We start from the raw sequence: 19113 nt of genomic DNA on the forward strand, positions 1-19113 counted from the left end.
GTTTAGGTCGCAAATATATCAGGGATCAAGAGGCATACAGCACATGAGAATTACAGAAAGGGCAGGAGAAAACCATATAAATCAAAATTTGCAAAAGCCTGCATAGAGAAAAATTAGAAAAAGGTATATGTGGATAAAGACAAAGAGGATATTCAGTATCATACATCACAGAGAGTCAAAAGCTAAAAGGGAAACAGTGCTTCATAGACCTAACCATAAGGACTGGCAAACACACAGGAAAGGAAATCCTGTGCCAAGTGGACTGTGGTTCTACACGCAATCTAATCATTTACAGAGATTACTGTAAAGTGAAAGCAGATGGAAAACTAGTTTATAGTACAGTGGAGCTAACAAAAATTCCACAGCAGAGCTAATATGTAGGCCTTTGGTCACTGTTCAGTGTACATCAAGGGACTGCCATCTCCATTTTCAAACAGCAAAAGGATTGGAAACAGGCCCTCCTCCTTTCTGCAGAAAAGCAACTTATCTGGAATATTGCACTCAATTCTAGACAGTCAAATTCGAGCAGTTCAAAAGAAACTACCACAAATGGTTCTGGGGCCAGAGGGACTGATTTATGAGGAAAGATGAAAAGAATTAAATATGCATAGCTTAGCTAAGCAGTGACTAAGGAGAGACAAGTTAACAGAAATTTGAAGGGTGAAAGGGAGAAAGAAAGGTTATATAGCATAAAAAGGAAGGGGATTTGGAACAAACTGCTGTCCCAACACCACAGTTTACATTAGTCTGTTACGGTCACCTTCCACATCTACCATCTAGCACTATATTCATGGGCAGCAAATACTATATTACAGCTATACAGGCACATTTAACATAAGAAAAAGTGCAGAGAATCACTAAGAGTCTACCTACTCTATGTGAAACTTCACATTGCTCCTTCACTGAGGAAATAACTGGACAAATACATATAAAAAAATAAATCAAAGCTACTGAAGAATCTTAAGTAGAAATCAAAATAAAACAGAAATTATGATTGCAAATCCGACATTACTGCTTGCCAAACAGAAAAAGCATCTCTCAAAGACATGATAAATCTATATATACAATGGTGATTAGGAGGAATTGAGTATGTCATTTAGATTGCCTTAAGAGCTATCCTTTTCACAACTGTCTACATGATTTACACATATCACTTCTGTAACTAACATTATTAGTACAGCAGCTCAAAACATCACAGGATCACAAACAGGTTTGGGTTGGATGGAACCTCAAAGCTCATCTAGTTCTGCTCTGCCATGGGCAGGGACACCTTCCACTAGCCCAGGTTGCCCAAAGCCCCATCCAACCTGGCCTTGAACGCTGCCAGGGAGGGGGCAGCCACAGCTTCTCTGGGCAGCCTCACAGGGCCTCACCACCCTCACAGGGAAGAATTTCTTCCTAATATCTAATCTAAATCTGCCCTCCTTCAGTCTAAAGCCATTACCCCTTGTCCTGTCACTATATGTCCTTGTAAAAAGTCCCTCCTCAGCTTTCAAAGCAAATAATCAAATTCATTATGTCCAAAGGAAAGCACCTGAAAAGCTAGGTATTTATTTCATCTGCAAGCTGAATATTTAATTTATCCAGTTTCACATAAACTGAGTGCTAAGGGATACATTGTTTTCACATATTTTCTTAAAGCCTCTTGCAATAAGCTACCTAAAGACAACAGTACTACAAAGATTGTAAAAAGGGAAAATTTGTAGTTGCCTGCCTTCCTCCTTCGTTCTCCTCATCTGAGGTATCAAAATTTACAAAATTCTACGGGAGAAAGCTTTGATTCTTTACATAATAAAAGGATAACATTTGAAAGCCATCGATTAGCTTTCAAAGTATGACCTTAATAAATTGCTCCATTTTCTGTAGATGACTTTACAAGGTCCCATATATATTTTATATGTCATACTTCATAACAGGATTTGCTCTGAATGAGACCACAGCAGGACTCCACCAGCCTGAGGTGGTATGGCCCAGATATATTGCCTGTCTACATGCTCTGAATATCACGTCGATCTTTTCTGAAAAGTCACACTGCATAGAGTGACATTCACAATAGGATTTATGGCCAAAGATAACAGATTCCACATTTTCCCTCTTCCCCAAAATAACATTTTCTATTTTAAAATCAATGATGAAGTAAAAAAGAAAAAAAGCACACTTCCACATGGAAATCCTACAGGAACACCTGGCTTATAGCTGAGTAAAAACCTAGTAATAAATGACCAAATGCTCTTCTGCTTCTGTGCTGTGCCCCCTTGTCCACACTCCTTGCCAGTTCCCATTTCTTCCTGGCCAAAAGGAGATGAAAACTGACTACATTCAAGCTCTCTCTATCACCTTACAGATGGGGGGGCGGGGGAACTTATCAGGGACAGTCCTTCTTATGGTGAAGAGCCCAGATCTGGGCACAGTACTTGAGGTGCAAATTGTGAAAAAGGATTGTGATTATTTGGAGCAAGAAGTTTTATCAGGAGTGAAAATTTGTTGCCTATCCTTAAAATTTTCGTGATTTTGTGAGGGAAAAATGGCAATATTGTTACAATTTCACATGTAGAAATAGAGAGGTTAGGGGTTTCTTCTTTTTGTTCCCTGTCCTTCATCAATCTTCTGAAAAGTTTAGTATCAGAATTCCGAAGTTTCATGCATGCTGTGCCAATATGGTGAGAAAATATGATACTTTGACTCATATAATCTTCTTCCACCTTATTTTCTGGGTGGCTAGATTTCTTTGCTATTGGCAGAATCACTATATTAAAAGAAACAAGCACTCCAAATATCAAAACCACAAGAGGTTTCTTTATAATACCCTTAAAAGTTCACTGTAAAGTTTTCCACTGAAAATGCTGACGCTTCTCTCTCATGACAGATTTTTACAGCGGGAAACAAAATGGTGACATAAAATTTTTTTGGGGGTAACTGTAATTTTCATTAAATATATTTATAATAGAATCTATTTTTAGTTGAATAGAAAGTTGGAAATCTTGTAGCTTTCGACTATCCATGTTAATATTGCTCCTTTTGTAGTTCTTTCAAATATATTTTTCCAAGTACCAATTTAATATAAATCTTCATCTTAATACAATTTCCAAAACCTATTCTAAACAGTGGCTATTGTTCAGAAAGTTTTTGTAATTTGTTACTGTTAGGAAAGTTTTATTGGCTTGGAGCACACTTGACAAATTATTAGATGACTGGTATTACAAAAGCACAAAGATAATTGGGTTACTGCCAGTGAAAAATGTATTTCTTTAAATATCTAAATATCCTATATCTAAATACAAATATTAAAGGGGCCTTTTAGATATTTCCTGTCATGATTTCTTTTCTTTTGATAATTAGGCAAAGTAGAAAATTAGTTCAAAAAAACCTACAGCAAACAAACACCTGTCATTGTCACATGAACACAGGAACTGGAGAATAAAAATAAGAAATAAATTTAGTATAACAAGCTAGTACAGAGGTACTAGCACTCATAGGCTGTAAATTATTTCTTTTTCCTGCTGGCCTGCACCTATTCTTTGATTACAATGAGAGAAGCACAGCCACAAAGAGTTTAACAGAAGTAAAAATGTTCTAGCTGTGGCTCTACGTGTATTGAGGTTTGTAAGACAAAACCCAATTGCTCTTGACTGCAGAATTAAAAAGCAGTTTTACCTAATTTTTCAGACATGTTTCATGACATTTGAATTACTATACTGACTAAACTTTAAAATGAAATCTGCATCGTGTATCACTGATACATCAGATTCAGATTGAGTCTGCCACAGTGGAATAAGAAAAACTGTATATTGCATTAACAGTTCTTTTCTGCATTGTACCCCACAAGCTTCTCAAACCAACACCTTTCATCATAGAATCACAGAATCATTTCAACTGGAAAAGACCTTTAAGATCATCAAGTCCAGCCTAGCACTGCCAAGTCCATCACTAAAATCTCTTTTCCCCCAGAACTGCTTTGCAGGATCTAAGTCCCTAGCAGTGGCTCAACACACACAGCTGCTCCTTTCACTCTTTCTGGATTCCCAGGGAAGATGACTCCTGCCTCTTCCTTCCAGCTTCATTTTCAGGAGGCAGGGTCTCTCAGTCATGCTAGGCATCCCATTTCAGTAATAATCTTAACCTTATGTCATAGGTCACAGTGTCATAAGCATGTACAAGGAAGAGGAAATTTTACCTGCAGCGGCGTTGTACTTTGGTCTCTTATTGCAGAAATAAACCATGGCGTGAGAGGCAGCTAATACCATCATGAAATACCAACCTAAACTAAAGGGATGGTTGTTAAATAGTGACTGGTACAGGCATTCTGCTTATATTTACAGCTCTTCTCACCACCTGCATCTTTTTTACTTGAGCTTCTCATCACTGGCACAGGACATCTGAGAGGATATGAGAATTCTCTAGGACAGAATGAAATGGGCTAAATAAATGAATACCACCTTCTGTCCAACCTGGAATAGAAGAAATCCTGTTCATGGGAAGGAGAAAACACTTTTAAGACTTTGCTAGCTCTCCTACCTCTCTAACTGTCCAGTGTGGCTGGGTTCTGGTGGAGAAGGGGGGGCTGCAACACAACACACCTTTACTTGGGTCATCACACATCCTGCACATATGCCGGTCAGAGAAGCAAAGGGTTCCTGTATCACAATCCAACTAGAGGTCTCCAACTGTATTTTTTTTTTCCAGGATTCTTTTCTTAATCAGTCTAAGTGACTGCAACTTACTCTGTGGAAACACAGATCAAAATTTCACAGCCTGTTGTCTCACAGTAAGAAAGCTGACACGAAGGTATCACATATTTCACTCACAGTATTGCTTCTTCATCCACAGGAGAATCAAGGCTGAGTCCTCATCCTCTGTAAACTAAACCTAATGGATCATATCACATCATCTCCCACCCCATTCCAAGCTGCATAAGGTTCAGCTAGAGCTATTGCTGTGGCACATGTCTGGAGCCTCAGAAGACTCTGAGTGATGTGAGAATGGATGAACCCCCTTGGCAAAAGCACACACTCTGAATTTAAAATGCTAAAAAGGGAGTTTAGGTTAATATACCTCTTTCTCCTGACGTATTCTGGAATGTGCTAATGTAGTCTGTCCCATAACCATGGTGGAAGGGGATAGACACCACCATGGGTGAAATGCTCATTCAACTATGTTGAAAGTTCTAGTGGTTAATAACTATATTGAAACAAAAAATGCATTGTAATGCATTAAAAGGTAAGGAAATACAGGGTAAAATGAAATAAAATGGAAATCATAACAATAAACCACATAATATAATCTCATTCATATATGTTGGTAATTTTGTTACCGAATACTTTGTGAATTAGTGTGAAAAATACTCAAGATGTCATCTGTAAACACACTATTGCTGGTTTTGGCCTTAGAAGACAAAGTATGTGATTAAGGTCTCTGGCACTGCAGACTGAAGTCAAGAATGATTTTGTTTTTAAAGTAAGGAAAGACCCCTGTAGTATGCAGGCATTTTAAATATTATGATTAGGAGGCAGCAAAAAGAAGCAATAAAGTGCAAAATACAAGATATCTGAAGAGGATATAGCCAAATTAAAAAGCCAAATTTCTCAGCACATCCTTTAATTAATTTTCTTCATGGACAATCCTTGCCATGTATTCAGATGCTGAAGGTAATAAGGGCTAGATGTTGGAGAGAATTGTTATATTCCTTTTGTATCTGGTATCTGAATTAATTAACCAATAAACATCTAATTAGTATTTTCATCCCGGATCTCTGTAAGTATTGGTCTGTAACACAGCACAATTCTGTGTTTCATAATTCATACAAAGGAGATAAAGGAATCAGAAACAGAGATAATCCGGAAAGAATGGAAGTAGACATTGGTGTTCAGATGTGATGATCCTAATATTTGGATAAATTCACTTGGCTCGGATTTTCAGCTAGTGTGATTATAACTCCTTTAATTCTTTTTGCATTTATGCACCTGCATTTGCAGTGGAAATCAGACTCTCATGTAACAAATTTATACCTTCCGATTAAAGTACAGTTTTTCTTAGTTACCCTTACAGATCCCTCAGAGCACAGGTGGAAAACCACAGCCATATCATGTAAATGATCATATTTATGTCGTAACTGGATATACAAGAGAGAGAAGATAACAGCAAGGTGCTGCCTAATTTGGAAAATTACGTTCATTTGTACAGTCTGTCACACAAATCATCGAGATAAAATGGTCCCCAACAGCTGGCAGATAACACATGGTACTCTGCTACGTACCACTGTTCTCTCTTCTAAGTAGCTTACGCTAGCTGATTGCCAAGGAGAAGCACAGACAGAGCCAGCTCTCGGCAGCAATGGTACTTGGCTGCAAAAAGGAGATGGAGATGGGCACTACTAGTGACAACATGAGCTGCTCAAACAGGCAGCATACGGGCTGTGTTTGAAATGTTGCAGGTGCCAGCGGAAGACAACATAGTGGCTGCAGCAGGCTTTATTCCAGAGTATTACTGGGATGAAAGAGCACACTGGGCACAGTTCCAGAAAATCTGGTGTGACCACACAACTGGCCCTGCTTACAGCAGGAGGGTGGACCAGAGACCTCTCAAGGTCGGACCTTGAAAGATCCTATGGCAAGATGGTGACCTTATAGCTCATTTTCTCAGCCCACTCAGTGGGTGTAGTACACTGAAAAAAAAAAAGGAAGAACATTAGTAAAACTGTGCTAACACCATAGGAGAATAGCTACAGCTCTTCTCAGCTCAGATCTCCATATTTAACCACTGTAGAGGTTAAAAAAAACAAAGTGCAAACACATGCAAAAGCCAGGCACGTGGTACTATAGTTCACAAATCGTGAGCTTTAAAGTGCCATTAATTAATATCTTTTACATCTTCCCCACTCTCCAAAGCAGACTGAGAGACAGTGTTCTGCAAACACACTTCCTCTAGTTCAATGTCTTTTCCTTCTGAGTGTTTTGGGTTTGTGTGGCAAGGCTCTGGTAGCAAGGCGACCTAAGGGGAGGCTTCTCTGACAAGCTGTTAGAAGCTTCCCCTAAGTCTGAAAGAGCCAATAATAGAATCGTAGGGGTTGGAAGGGACCTCAAGAGATCATCGGGTCCAACCCTCCTGCCAAAGCAGCTCCCTAACTCATATTGCACAGATAGGTGTCCAGACGGGTCTTGAATATCTCCAGAGAAGGAGACTCCACAACCCCACTGGGCAGCCTGTCCCAGGGCTCTGTCACCCTCACTGTGAAAAAGTTCTTCTGCATAATGGTGCGGATCTTCCTGTGCTCCAACTTGCAGCTATTGATTGCCCCTTGTCCTGTCTCCACAGACCACTGAAAAGTGGCTGGCCATTTCCCCTTGTATCCCACACTTCAGATATTTATAAACATTAATAAGTTCCCCCCTTAGTGTTCTTTTCTCTAGGCTGAACAGTGCCAGATCACTCAGCCTTTCCTCATAGGGGAGATGCTCCAGGCCCTTGATCATCTCCATAGCCCTTCTCTGGACTCTCTCCAGGAGATCCCTGTCTTTTTATACCAGGGAACCCAAGGATGCCAGCCAGCTCAAGGATGGACCCACCGCTGACTAATGCTGAACCAGTCAACGATGGTGGTAACTCTTCTAGGATAACATAGTTAAGGAAAAAAAAGAAAAAAAGAAAACAAACATGAAAAGCAAGCAGCAGCTTTTGCAGCTATAGAGGGAAGTGAGAAGACAGGAGAAACTCTGATGACATCAAGGTCAGTGAAGAAGGAGGAGGTGCTCCAGGCGACTGAGTAGAGATTCCCCTGCAGCCCATGGAGGACTGCACAACGAAGCAGATGAGGGAGGCTGTGACCCCATGGGAAGCCTGCGCTGGAGCAAGCTCCTGGCAGGGCCTGTGGCTCCATGGAGAGAGAAGCCCAGACTGACAGGACTTGTGACCCCATGGGGGACCCACACTGGACCAGTTTGTGAAGAACTGCAGCCCGTAGGAAGGACTTATATTGGAGAAATTCATGTCAGACTGTCTGCTATGGGAGGGACCCCACACTGGAGCAGGGGCAGAGTGAGAGGAACCCTCCCCCTGAGGAGGAAGGAGCAGCAGAGACACGTGATGAACACAACCCCCATTCCCCGTCCCACTGTGACACTGTGGGAAGGAGGGAGAGAAATAGGGAGTGAAATTAAGCCCAGGAAAAAGGGTTTATATCTCATTATTACTGGACTCTTATTTCATAGGTAATAAATTAAATTAATTCTCCTCAAGTTGAGTCTGTTAACCATCTGCCAGCGATGGTTATTGGTGAACTATCTCTCCCTGTCCTTACATTTTGTTACATTTTCTCTCTCCTGTTTAGTTGAGGAGGGGAATGATGGAGTGGCTTTGGTGGGTACCTGACCTCCACCCAGGGTCAACCCACCACACTGACAAAGAAATCACTGGTGAAATGAATGAAAACCAACACATCCCAACTGCTGTGAGGTTCAGCTGCTCTCAGCAGATTTCAGGACATTGCTGGTGCTGCCACCCTGCATGCAGCTCTGCCCAGTATTTGATCTCTGCTGTCTGCCAAAGGAAAACATCAGCAACACTATTGGCATGTTAAAACAAATGGCAAACACTGGGGGAGGATGACAGAGGATGGGTTTCTTCTTCTCTAATTACAGGTGGAGATGAAAGCATTTTTGCCAGTTCTGTATGAGGAAGCACAGGCAATAACAAGTCTTTCTGGCAGGCTCCAGCCAGCACCCATTGTCTCCTAAAGCACACTGTTTGGAATGAAAAGTGGTTTGTGGTTAAATACCCTGATTTAGTGAGAAATCAGTAATTACAAAATTGCAAATTTGGAAAAGAGGAAACGATACTGCCCAAACGGATGCTGTACATTCAGCTTTCACCTCTGCTCTACTTTAGTCCTTCATCTCTGTCCTCTAACCAATGCAGTGAACATCCCAAGTAGTTTTCATTTGCTTTCTCTTAATGAGAGAACCTCATGGTCATCATCATTTCCTTCCAAATCAGGAACCTATAGTTTTGTTGCAGTGGCATATTTAACATGCTATTGAACACACACATGACCATATACATTCGCTACAGTTCCACTTTAAGAAAGTAATTCCAACGTGAATAAAGACCGAACAATACTTTTCTGACATCTTCAAGAGAGGTATTATGCTGCAAATTCCTCATTTGCATTTGTCAAGTCTTATGACAAGCTCAAAGACTTGAGCAGTAAACTATGCAGTAAAACTAATCCGTGCTTCTCTGCATGAGCAGGGAATTTAGGCTTGTAACTCCCAGCGGTATTAAAAGCGGTTCCATACACAGGTCCCATTGAATCCAGACAAGAGGAAGCCGTCATAAATCATTTCTCCTTGAATTACTGAACTACTTTCAGGGCACCTTAATTTCATATTAAAACATCAAAGGATCACGTTACTCATTTCTTAGCTGTAACACAGTATTTTAAAATTAGTTTCAGAAATGTCCTTCGTACACTTAAGTCATCAAAGACCACAATCCAGAGAGAAAACCTTTTACAGCAATCTGCTATTTGTCATGTAAAACCAATGACACAATCAGTAGAAGTCTGAAGTTTTCCAAGTCCTGCAGTAAAAAATACCCATGGCTAACAAACTACTACTGGCTGCTCAGACCAAGTATCTGAACAATAATTGATTTATCTGATGTAAAGCCAGCAATTTCCACTCAGACCTTGGATGCTTTAAAAGGCAAAAACAAAAACCTCAGAAAATGTGCAGCTAGGAAGACAAGCAGCCTTGATAGACAAAAAAAAAAAAAAAAAAAAAAATGCTGCTAGGAATAGGAATTTCCTCTGCATTGAATAAATACATTTAGCATAGATTCTAATTTCAGTCTTTCGGGAGGCAGCTTACAAAAATTCAAGGTTAAAAGTTCATTTCTTTTTTTTTTAAAGTCTGTCACACCAAATAGCTAAATATTCTGATAAGCAGGGGACACGAGCAGCTGATATACAATAGATGATTAGATGTGCTCATAATTATGAAGCTATTCTCATTTGTATTACCATCCGAAAGTGTAAGAGCCATGTCCAAGGTTATCCTTATGGGCATGTTTAACATCATTCCAAGAATGACATGTTTCTTCTCTTTGGATATTATATTTTTTTGTGCTAAATTTAAATAAAAGTTCTAAAAGCCAATCAGTGTGAACTTCAGAATGAGAGCTTTATCACACACACAATGAAGTTGCCTCTGAACAGAGGAGAAAAAGAAACCCTGTGCTCTGCCTGCATATTCACATGCAAAGTAACAGCTCCCCTTCCCTGCTACCACGTTGACATCATGCAGCATCTGCCTTCGACTTTTTGCATATGCATCAAAAAGACACACCTCAGAAAATAAAACGGCAGTTTTAAAATCAAAATAGCCATTTTGTTACTTACAGCATTTGATAAAATGGTAATGAGACATTCTTTCATCTCAGGCTGTAGTCTTGCTACAGGTTTCAGCATTCTCTTCTGCTACAACTGTCATGCCCAGAAAATGCATTATTTAGAGCCCTTCCTCAGGTATCCGGTATACCTCAGAATACATTATTCAATGTAGTTTCTGTTCCAGGATCTTGCGGAGGCTCCCAAGTCATCCTCACCCGACTGCTGGAGTTATGATAAACCTCTGTGCGTCTTGAACCATGACTGCTGCACGTGCTATTGTAGCACAATTGATTGACACCGCTCCTAATCCCACATCCCCAGGAATAGAAAGATTTAATTGGTGTGCACTTGCAGCCACATTCTCCCAGCACTGAGGTGTGCTGCTGCACTGCGGCTCTCGCAGTCCTGCCAGTTAATGGCTTTTCAATAGCTTTCAAATGGCAGCAAACTAAGCTTGATGAACAGGCTGGAATGAAATAGCAGAACAAGGGATCTTAAATTTTATTTGTGCATGTTGTTCGTGTGCCAAATGTGACCAGATTCTTAGCTGGTACTAAAACAGGATTATTTTTAGTTGCCACCAGTTGCTGTGTGAATAGGAAATTGATCTAGGTTGCCAAAAATAACCATCTTTTTGCATCACAGATCATTTTTCAGCATATTGTAAGGTAAAAATCAGGGTAGAGATCACAGCCATCCTCAGACTCTCCTGGTTTATGCATGGGTTAATTTAAATTGAGCTAAGAATCATGCTTGTGTGTACGTTCCTTGATATGTTCTTGTTTTGTCATTTCTTTGTACTACATTGCATCTTTTTCAGAGATGAAATATTTATGTCAGAAGAAAGAAACTGCAAGCTCTGCATGGTTTGTATCATGATTACGTGCATGTTATCTGATGATATTTTAATCCTGATTCTAAGACAAAAATGATTAAGAAAACGCATCCCCAAGATGAAGTCCATACAATGATTTATCCGGCTGTGGAATAACAAGCCAACGTATACTGACGCGTTACCCGGTTTCAGATTAAGGGCACACAAAAGGCAGACCTGCATTGTATTTTAAACACCCAGGCTGCATCATCCTCTGAACACAATCCCTTCATTACTTTTCCAAGAGCACTCACCTAGGAATTTTGGTTAGTACTTCTTCAAGAAACCCACAGCAGAACTGGAGTAAAATTTTAGTAAGATTTTATTTTTATAAAATCAAATAATAGTAATTTAAGAAAACTATGCTCCAAGAAGATTTATGTTTGCTCATCATGTGTCACGTTTACCACAGTCAGCACTTCACTGAGTGAGAGCACTTGCAAAGGGAAACTGAGAGCCCAGCCATATTTAAACCTTTTATTCATCTCAAAGGCTGCTTTTTCATACATACCATTTTTAACAGGTACAAAGTGTTAAAGAGACTGCTAAGGGAAAAGATTCTAACTCATTAGTGAGGATTACTAACTCAGATTCTATTAACTATTCTGCAAAGTTACCACAAGAGCATAAAGATATATATATATATATATATATATATATATATATTTTCACAGGCTTCCATTGGTCCATTAGCTAAATCCTTACATGAAATCTCTCAGCTCCCAACAACCATATATTTCAAATCTGGTTTTAGGTGTAATATGCACAACAATAGTTTTACAGGACTAATTATTTAGGTGGCTTTTTTAAAGAGAAAAAATATCTAGAAACAACCAGGGGAAGTAGTGATAAATTGTATAAAACACAATACAGTAATTACATTACAATGGAAACTTTTTACTGGAAAGCTCAGAAGTACAAAGTATTTAAATTTATCCAGACTTTCTTTCACACCTATATAACACTAGGCCACTTTGGGCCATATGGCTTATAAAATAAACATACAGAGTGTTTTAAGAGGCAATGTTAGTCATAGTTCATGAGCAAGTGTCAAGCAATCTGACAAAAAGCCCTTTGAGCAATACTTTTTGGCGGAGACATTCCTGACAGGTTCATCTCTGGTGGTACTGTCAGGTCGACAGACTGCTGTGTCTAATAACATCATGCTTCCACTGACCCAGGCTGGCTAAAACCAGGATGGCTCTTGGTAGACACTGGTGAATGGGAGCAACAGACAAAAGATGTTCTGAATACAGAAATAAAAGACAGAAAGAAAGAAAGAAGAAACATTTCTGATTTTGGATTGAAAAAAATATGGTAGAAAAAGGATTTGGATCTGTCTCATTTCAGATTGTAATGTATGAGTTTATCTATTGAATTGCCATGGTGAAAATTTAGGATGGTGGAACTTAGTAATGTTTATGTGACACATTAGACTGCGTACTCTATCCTGCAGGAAATTGGAGAGAAACATAGTCCCTCTCAGACAGTATCAAGGTACAGAATAAACTCTTGAAGACATACTTATATCAGACTAACTGGGAACTGTGTTCTGCTTACCTACATAGCCAACATGTCTCCAATTTCTTCTATCCTAACCTGGACTAGTTCATGTAAGCTGGGAAGCATGTGAAGGGTCTGAAATGCTACACCAAAGCTGGGGATTGTGCCTTTCAGATGGATCTTTGGACTATGCAAGAACGTGGGGTGGCATGTACCCACCTGCAAAAGGGCACTCTGGCATCTCCCCTTCACCAGGACTCCAGGTGCCAAAAATATCTGCTTAAGTATGAATGACAGCCTGCTGGTGGTTGAAAGAAAGGCACCAACAGACAGCTACCCCAGAAGGCCTTTCATGTTAGAATATCACGAGTGCTTCCTGAATTTTGAATTTAATTTTAGTACATGGGTAATCATCACTAGTAGGCTTTGCAAAAGAAGTAAAAGTTTAAATGAAAGAAAACAGCATTGTATACTGCTGTCAGCAGGATGTTCTGATGCATGTGGAAGGGCAGCATTAAAGAAACAGAGAAAATAAAAATACTAGGCAGGCTAATGGGAATGAAATGGGTAATGAAGAGAAATGAGAACAAGGGGTAAATACTAGTGCACACAGAGGATAGAACTGGAAGAGAAGTGACATCTAAACTTAAGGCAAAAGGAAGCCAGAATAGTAATAGTAAAGAGGAAAAAAATCTGGTTCCATCTGTAGGAAAGACACATGATTTCCACTGCAACCATTTGCTAGACTGGAAAGTCCAGAAAGAAAAATAGAAAAGAAATTGCAGTACTCATGGTGGTGGATATCCATGTCACAAGCAAAGATTTCAGGTGTGAGAACATAAAGAAAGATTTAGGTTCCTGAGATGAGTCCAAAGGAGGGAATATTTTGTTGTCAGTGATTTTACAAAGAAAATTGAACAATTTGCTTATTCACAAGAAAAGGGATGTTAGTTGCTAGATATTTTCTCCCGACTAAACTCCAGCAATAAAAAAAGGAATTCTGAAGAAAAAAGAATGACACTAAAAATCCAACCATGTAAACTGTGGAAGCATATCTGGACGAGCTCTAAATGCACTGTAGAACTTCTTTCTCTGAACATTAGGGACCATACACAGGTTTTCACACACAGCCCCACTGGTTTCAAGAAGATTATGCCAGTGGTTAAGTATACAAGGAAGCACAAGTGTACTTGGACTGGGAGACAAAGACTGAGCTGGTAATCAACCTCATGATAAAACACTTTATGTATTTCAATTTTGTTCATCTTCAGAGAGAAGATAGAATAAAAGTCAGAAAACAAGATACATTTAGCCCTTCAGGAAAAATTAATTGCCGCCTCTTCCCATAGCCACTTTCATGCTATGTAGAAATGCAGTATTCAATGAAATTACAGATTTTTAAAGTAGAATCTTGGAACTGGTCACCTATCACTAGGATAGTGATTTGTCTTAAGATAAACACACATTTATGGATTGTCACCTCAGAGCAGACACTGCTTCCACATCTCAGTTTCCAAGGCTCAAAGCTTGCCTTAGACAAAGCACCTATGAAGTGTTCCCTGCAATAACCTAGCAAACAAAACCACTGCTTAAAATAATGTCTTGCTGCCAAGAACTGACATGCTGTATTGTATTCATGCCATGTAAATATTTTGTTACTGTTCGGTGTTGCAAACAACTGAACATCTAATATTTTTATCACCTTAATATTTTATCACTCACATATAACTGTAGGATTTGATAGAGAAATGCAGAACTACATGAAAGCAATTTGAATGATGAGAAAAACACCATCACTACTGGTTTTAAAATTATGACAGATGCTCTCCATTTATGCCATTTTCACTCCATGTGACAAAGCTTGCTATAATCCTTCAGGTGTTACAATTTCATTGCATTACTTATGGGTTTGAGACTACAGAAAAAAAAAAAAAAAGGAATGCAGAGTAACATTAACATTGCTCATCTATTTTGACAAGTGATCCTGCTTAGTAATGAATCCTTGTCTATGCTATCCAGCTGCCACCAAGCCACTCTTCAGATAACATCTGGTGGTTGTATGCTCATCAGGAAGCTAGGGATGAGCCATAGCAGATGTAGATACTTAGCAAGAAGGACTCTATACTAATTTTCTCTACATGCATCAAAGCAGAACAAAACACAGTGGTTTTATTCAAATACATTTTCAGATGTACTGGCCTGTGAGAAGGATGCGAGGTTTGCTCCATAGGTAGTAGCAACAAACCAAATCTAATCACTCACTCAATCACTCAGAGCGCAGTTGACACCGAGAGACTGACAACTTTTCCTCCGCCAACCTCTGCACAATTTCTTCCTTTTCAATTATACTGGAAATGCCCTGATTTTTCAAGAGGTAGGCAATCTTCCTCCTGTTCAGCTACAACTGGATCAAACCCATACAGAAAAAGTGACAAAAATATTTTTCTTCTCCATTTACTTTTGCAGCTGAGTATTTGGGTGAATTAACCAGTAGTTGCTTTAATAGATTGGAAATGGTAGACTAAAATCACAGGATATTACTGCCCAGTACTGATGAAGTTTACAAAATCACCAGTAGAAGTTATGTGCCATTTGAGAGTACCACTTGTTTCCTCCCAAAATTACCATCTCTAGGCTGTGTGTAGACTTCTCTGGTAGTTTTTTTAACTGGAAGAGACGAAGAAGCTATCACTTGTGGTGAGAGAGCCCAGAACAGGGTAGTAACAAAGCCAAATACGAGAAAGAAATCCCAATAGTCTCATATATGGCTAGTTCTACCTTTGGCAGTGGTAGTGGCTCGATAAAACTTTCTTCATTACAATCTGTGTAGATGGCTTTTAAAATTAGATTCCTTACTAGATTTGATGTAAAGATGTTACAGAGAGGAGCTGCAGATTTTTATATGAAAAGCCCCATATGAGACTGAAAAGAAACTATCAAGACATGTTAAAATGGTAAGCAGAAAAACACGACAGTCATCACAACCACCTGACCCAAGAAAAAATGGAAAAAAAACAATCATGAATTTCCATGTAAGGAGTTATTATATGATCAGAAAGAAATAGACAAAGATAAGAATTCAGTTCATCATTAAAAGTCTATTGTTATCCTCCCGATAATTAACAAATTACATGACTCACTGCATTATATTCCAATTTTTTTACCTTTTCTAATTGGCTTGATAACTGTAAAACCAGTAGACAAATAATCACCATACTAGAGGATGGATAAAAAGCCAAGAATAAACCACAGGAAATTGTGTATATCCTTTGTCAGGGCAAATCTTACTACAACAATGTAAATCTTGAACTAGAGAAAACTTGAAAGGATTGCGGAAGAAGATAGAAAGTGTTCCTAATTTGGGACAAAAAACCCAACGTGGGCAGCTGAAAAAGCACAGAAGATGGAAGTGGCAGAATTGGACTCTTCAGGGACTGTAGGACAGCACAGAAGATGGTGTGGCAATCAACCAAACACCGACAACAAATGAATGTTGAAGATTTGTACGGGTTGATAAAGTGACAGTATTTTAAATCAGCCAATCATGACATCCAAAAAAAACATTCAATGCACTATATTCAGGTGCTACAGAACTAGAACAGAATAAATCTTAGATCTAAATTTTAACTGAAATGACAAGATACTGAGGGGGGTTTTGTAGATAGAAGATGAATATTGGGCAGCTTTTATTGTACTGACAATTATGATTCACAGTTTCACAGATTCATAGGGGTTGGAAGGGACCTATGGTGGTCATCCAGTCCAACCCCCCTGCCCAGGCAGGATTACTTAGAACAGGTTGTGCAGGATTGCATCCAGATGGGTTTTGTATAGCTCCAGAGAAGGAGACTCAACAGCCATATATTAATTTCAATATAAACACTGTAATCAAAATAGGACATTATTAAATTATATATAGGACAATCTGAAAAACAAAGACTAAAATTAGGGCTACCCAAGACCTATTTTATTGCCTGATCTTTCTACTGTCCTTTTTACCTCCTACTAAATACAATATTACTTCTTTGTCAGAGACTTTCTGCACTCCCTTCTTCATGTATCTCAGCACAAGGTGCCAATTCATACTTGGGTCCCAAGTTTTTCTTATGAATGGGGCACAGAACAGAAATGGGACGTAGGGAAGGCATGCCAGGTTGGGAAAAATAAATGTTGCTTTTAATAAACTGACAATGCTGCCAGATATGCACAGTGTAGCAACATGAAGCTCTGATTCTGCACCTTCTCTAGTCTCCAATGGCTGCATTTATTTATTTCCTTTTCTGAATTTGTGTGCATCAACGCTTAAGGAATCCATCGTTCTGGACACAGAGACCAGGTGAGAGTCTGAATTGGTGAGAACAATAATCAAATCAAAGTGTATGATGATAAGAACTTTTGACATGATGTAACATACCACGATAAAGCTAGAAGATGCCATAGACAAGTAGATCAACTTGGTGAACAAGACAGAGTGATACAAAATTTACTGCACTCAGCATGAATATAATAGAATTACATCTCATTCTCAAATTAGCAGAGAATAAATAAGGAGCTCACAAGAATTAGGCAGCTCTTAGGGGAAGGAGGGGGAGACAAGAGAGGTATATAAATGAGCTACAAAACAGAGGAATGGTAAGATGACTATTAAAGGAACAGATTTATAGGGATGTCCAAACAACACTGAGAAAGCAGTAAACCAATATAATTTTAATAAAATTATCTGAGGTCAAATTAAGGGCAGTTAGTGAGGTTATAAACAAAGGCAGCCAGAAAGATGGTGGGAAAGAACTTCTCCCATGTGGGCAGTGGATAGGTCATGGCTGAGATACCAGTGAATAAGAACAGAAAAAGGGAGGATTCCCCAAACACAGACTAAAAAAGTGCCAAGGATTAATCAATAAATACAAGACGCCCTGGTAATCAGTTCCTCCAAACAGAAATAAATGAAATACCCAGGTCAGATTTCCGTGTTTTGTACAAGCATGAAAAATAAAGACAAAATTCCTCAATTGAATGAGCAGCTGATTTACACATGAGCAAGCAAAGAGTAAAGGCAGCTTTGTACAGTTACTGTACAAACCACAAGAGCAGCAATAAATGTCAGCAACACTATCTAAATTTAGTGAAAATTCAGATAGCCGGAACCCAGTTTTTCTATTTTATAATAATGTACTTCACGTTATATTTCATTCCCCAATGATTTGAAAACCCGTGGAACCTATTCTTACAGAATAATGCATTTCTTTTCTTACTGGAATGGCTGGCTGTTCATAACAAACAGAAGATTCATTTCTTTGCTCTCAAATGAACACTTACTTCTTTCAATCAAACACTGTATTAGAAAAGTAGTTCACTGTTCTAATATTCTTTCCTTGGAAATACAATAGTAATTACCTTTTCTTTCAAATAGCAAGGGACACCTGAGAATGTAAAAAAAAAAATAAATTAAATGCACAAACATAGTGGGGTAAAACATGTCTATAAATAAGAATTATCCAGGGGGGTAAATCACGTCATTTCAAACAATTTGCAAGGGTTGGGTTTTGGTTGTTTGTTTTTTTATTTTGTTTCATTTAGAGCAGAGTTTTCCTAGAGAAAGAAAGGAAGTATTCAGCACTTTGACAGCCTGGCAGAGGGCAAACTGCATGAGAAGATCTTTCCTTCCCCCTTTAGTCAAAATACACTGTGTTGAAATGTCCAAGGATTGCCACTCAGTGCTATAAATTCTTAGAAAAAGTGAAAGCCACACAAGCTGGCACTGACTATAAACCATTCTTTCAGAATTCTTAGATTTTTAACCTCAAAATCAGTAGGGGGTCTGTCATCATCTTCAAAGGGAGCAAAGCTAAACTCTTTGAAGTGAATAACCTAATATTATTGGAAAATGACATAAATTAGTTATCTTGAAAAAAAAGAATTGGCAATTATGCATAGCACACCAAGATTAATTTGCTTACATCTTTTCAGTGCTTCTGTTGAACTTGGTCCTAACTGGACACTATGCATTTATCCATTTTTCAATATCTTTGTCATTTTGAAACCACTTATCATTGCCAACACATTTTTGTTAAATTCAAGGACAACACAGCAGCGGGCAACGCTGATTTGACTAGAGAAATTAGTGGGACTATCTTTCTCGCCAACTCTAGGTCTGATCCTGGGGCCCTGGTTGAAGTCAAGAGTGGATAGGTGTCATCACCTTTTACTGACAGTCCTTCTGAGTCTTCCATCTCCATAAAACAAATGTTGCATTAACAGGTTTACTGGATTCAGTTCCTAATGTTTTAGGGAGAAAAATCATCACATCTGCGAAAAAAAATGTTGGCATTTGCTGAACCTAATTATAGAGTCT

The 19113-nt window shown here is 38.8% G+C and overlaps 1 protein-coding gene across 1 annotated transcript in view; it reads right to left on the reverse strand.

The window, feature by feature from the left end:
- MYO16 (myosin XVI) overlaps window positions 1-10421 on the reverse strand; it is a gene marked incomplete at both ends in the record, with an annotated part of 300019 nt that extends 289598 nt beyond the window's left edge. Inside the window, 1 exon segment of the mRNA XM_084276764.1 lies at window positions 10394-10421. Within this exon segment, the coding sequence (XP_084132890.1) occupies window positions 10394-10421 (28 nt within the window).
- Window positions 10422-19113: the final 8692 nt, after the last annotated feature.

Source organism: Gallinula chloropus, assembly GCF_964237585.1.
Source record: "Gallinula chloropus genome assembly, chromosome: 1".
Taxonomy (NCBI): Eukaryota; Metazoa; Chordata; class Aves; order Gruiformes; family Rallidae; genus Gallinula; species Gallinula chloropus.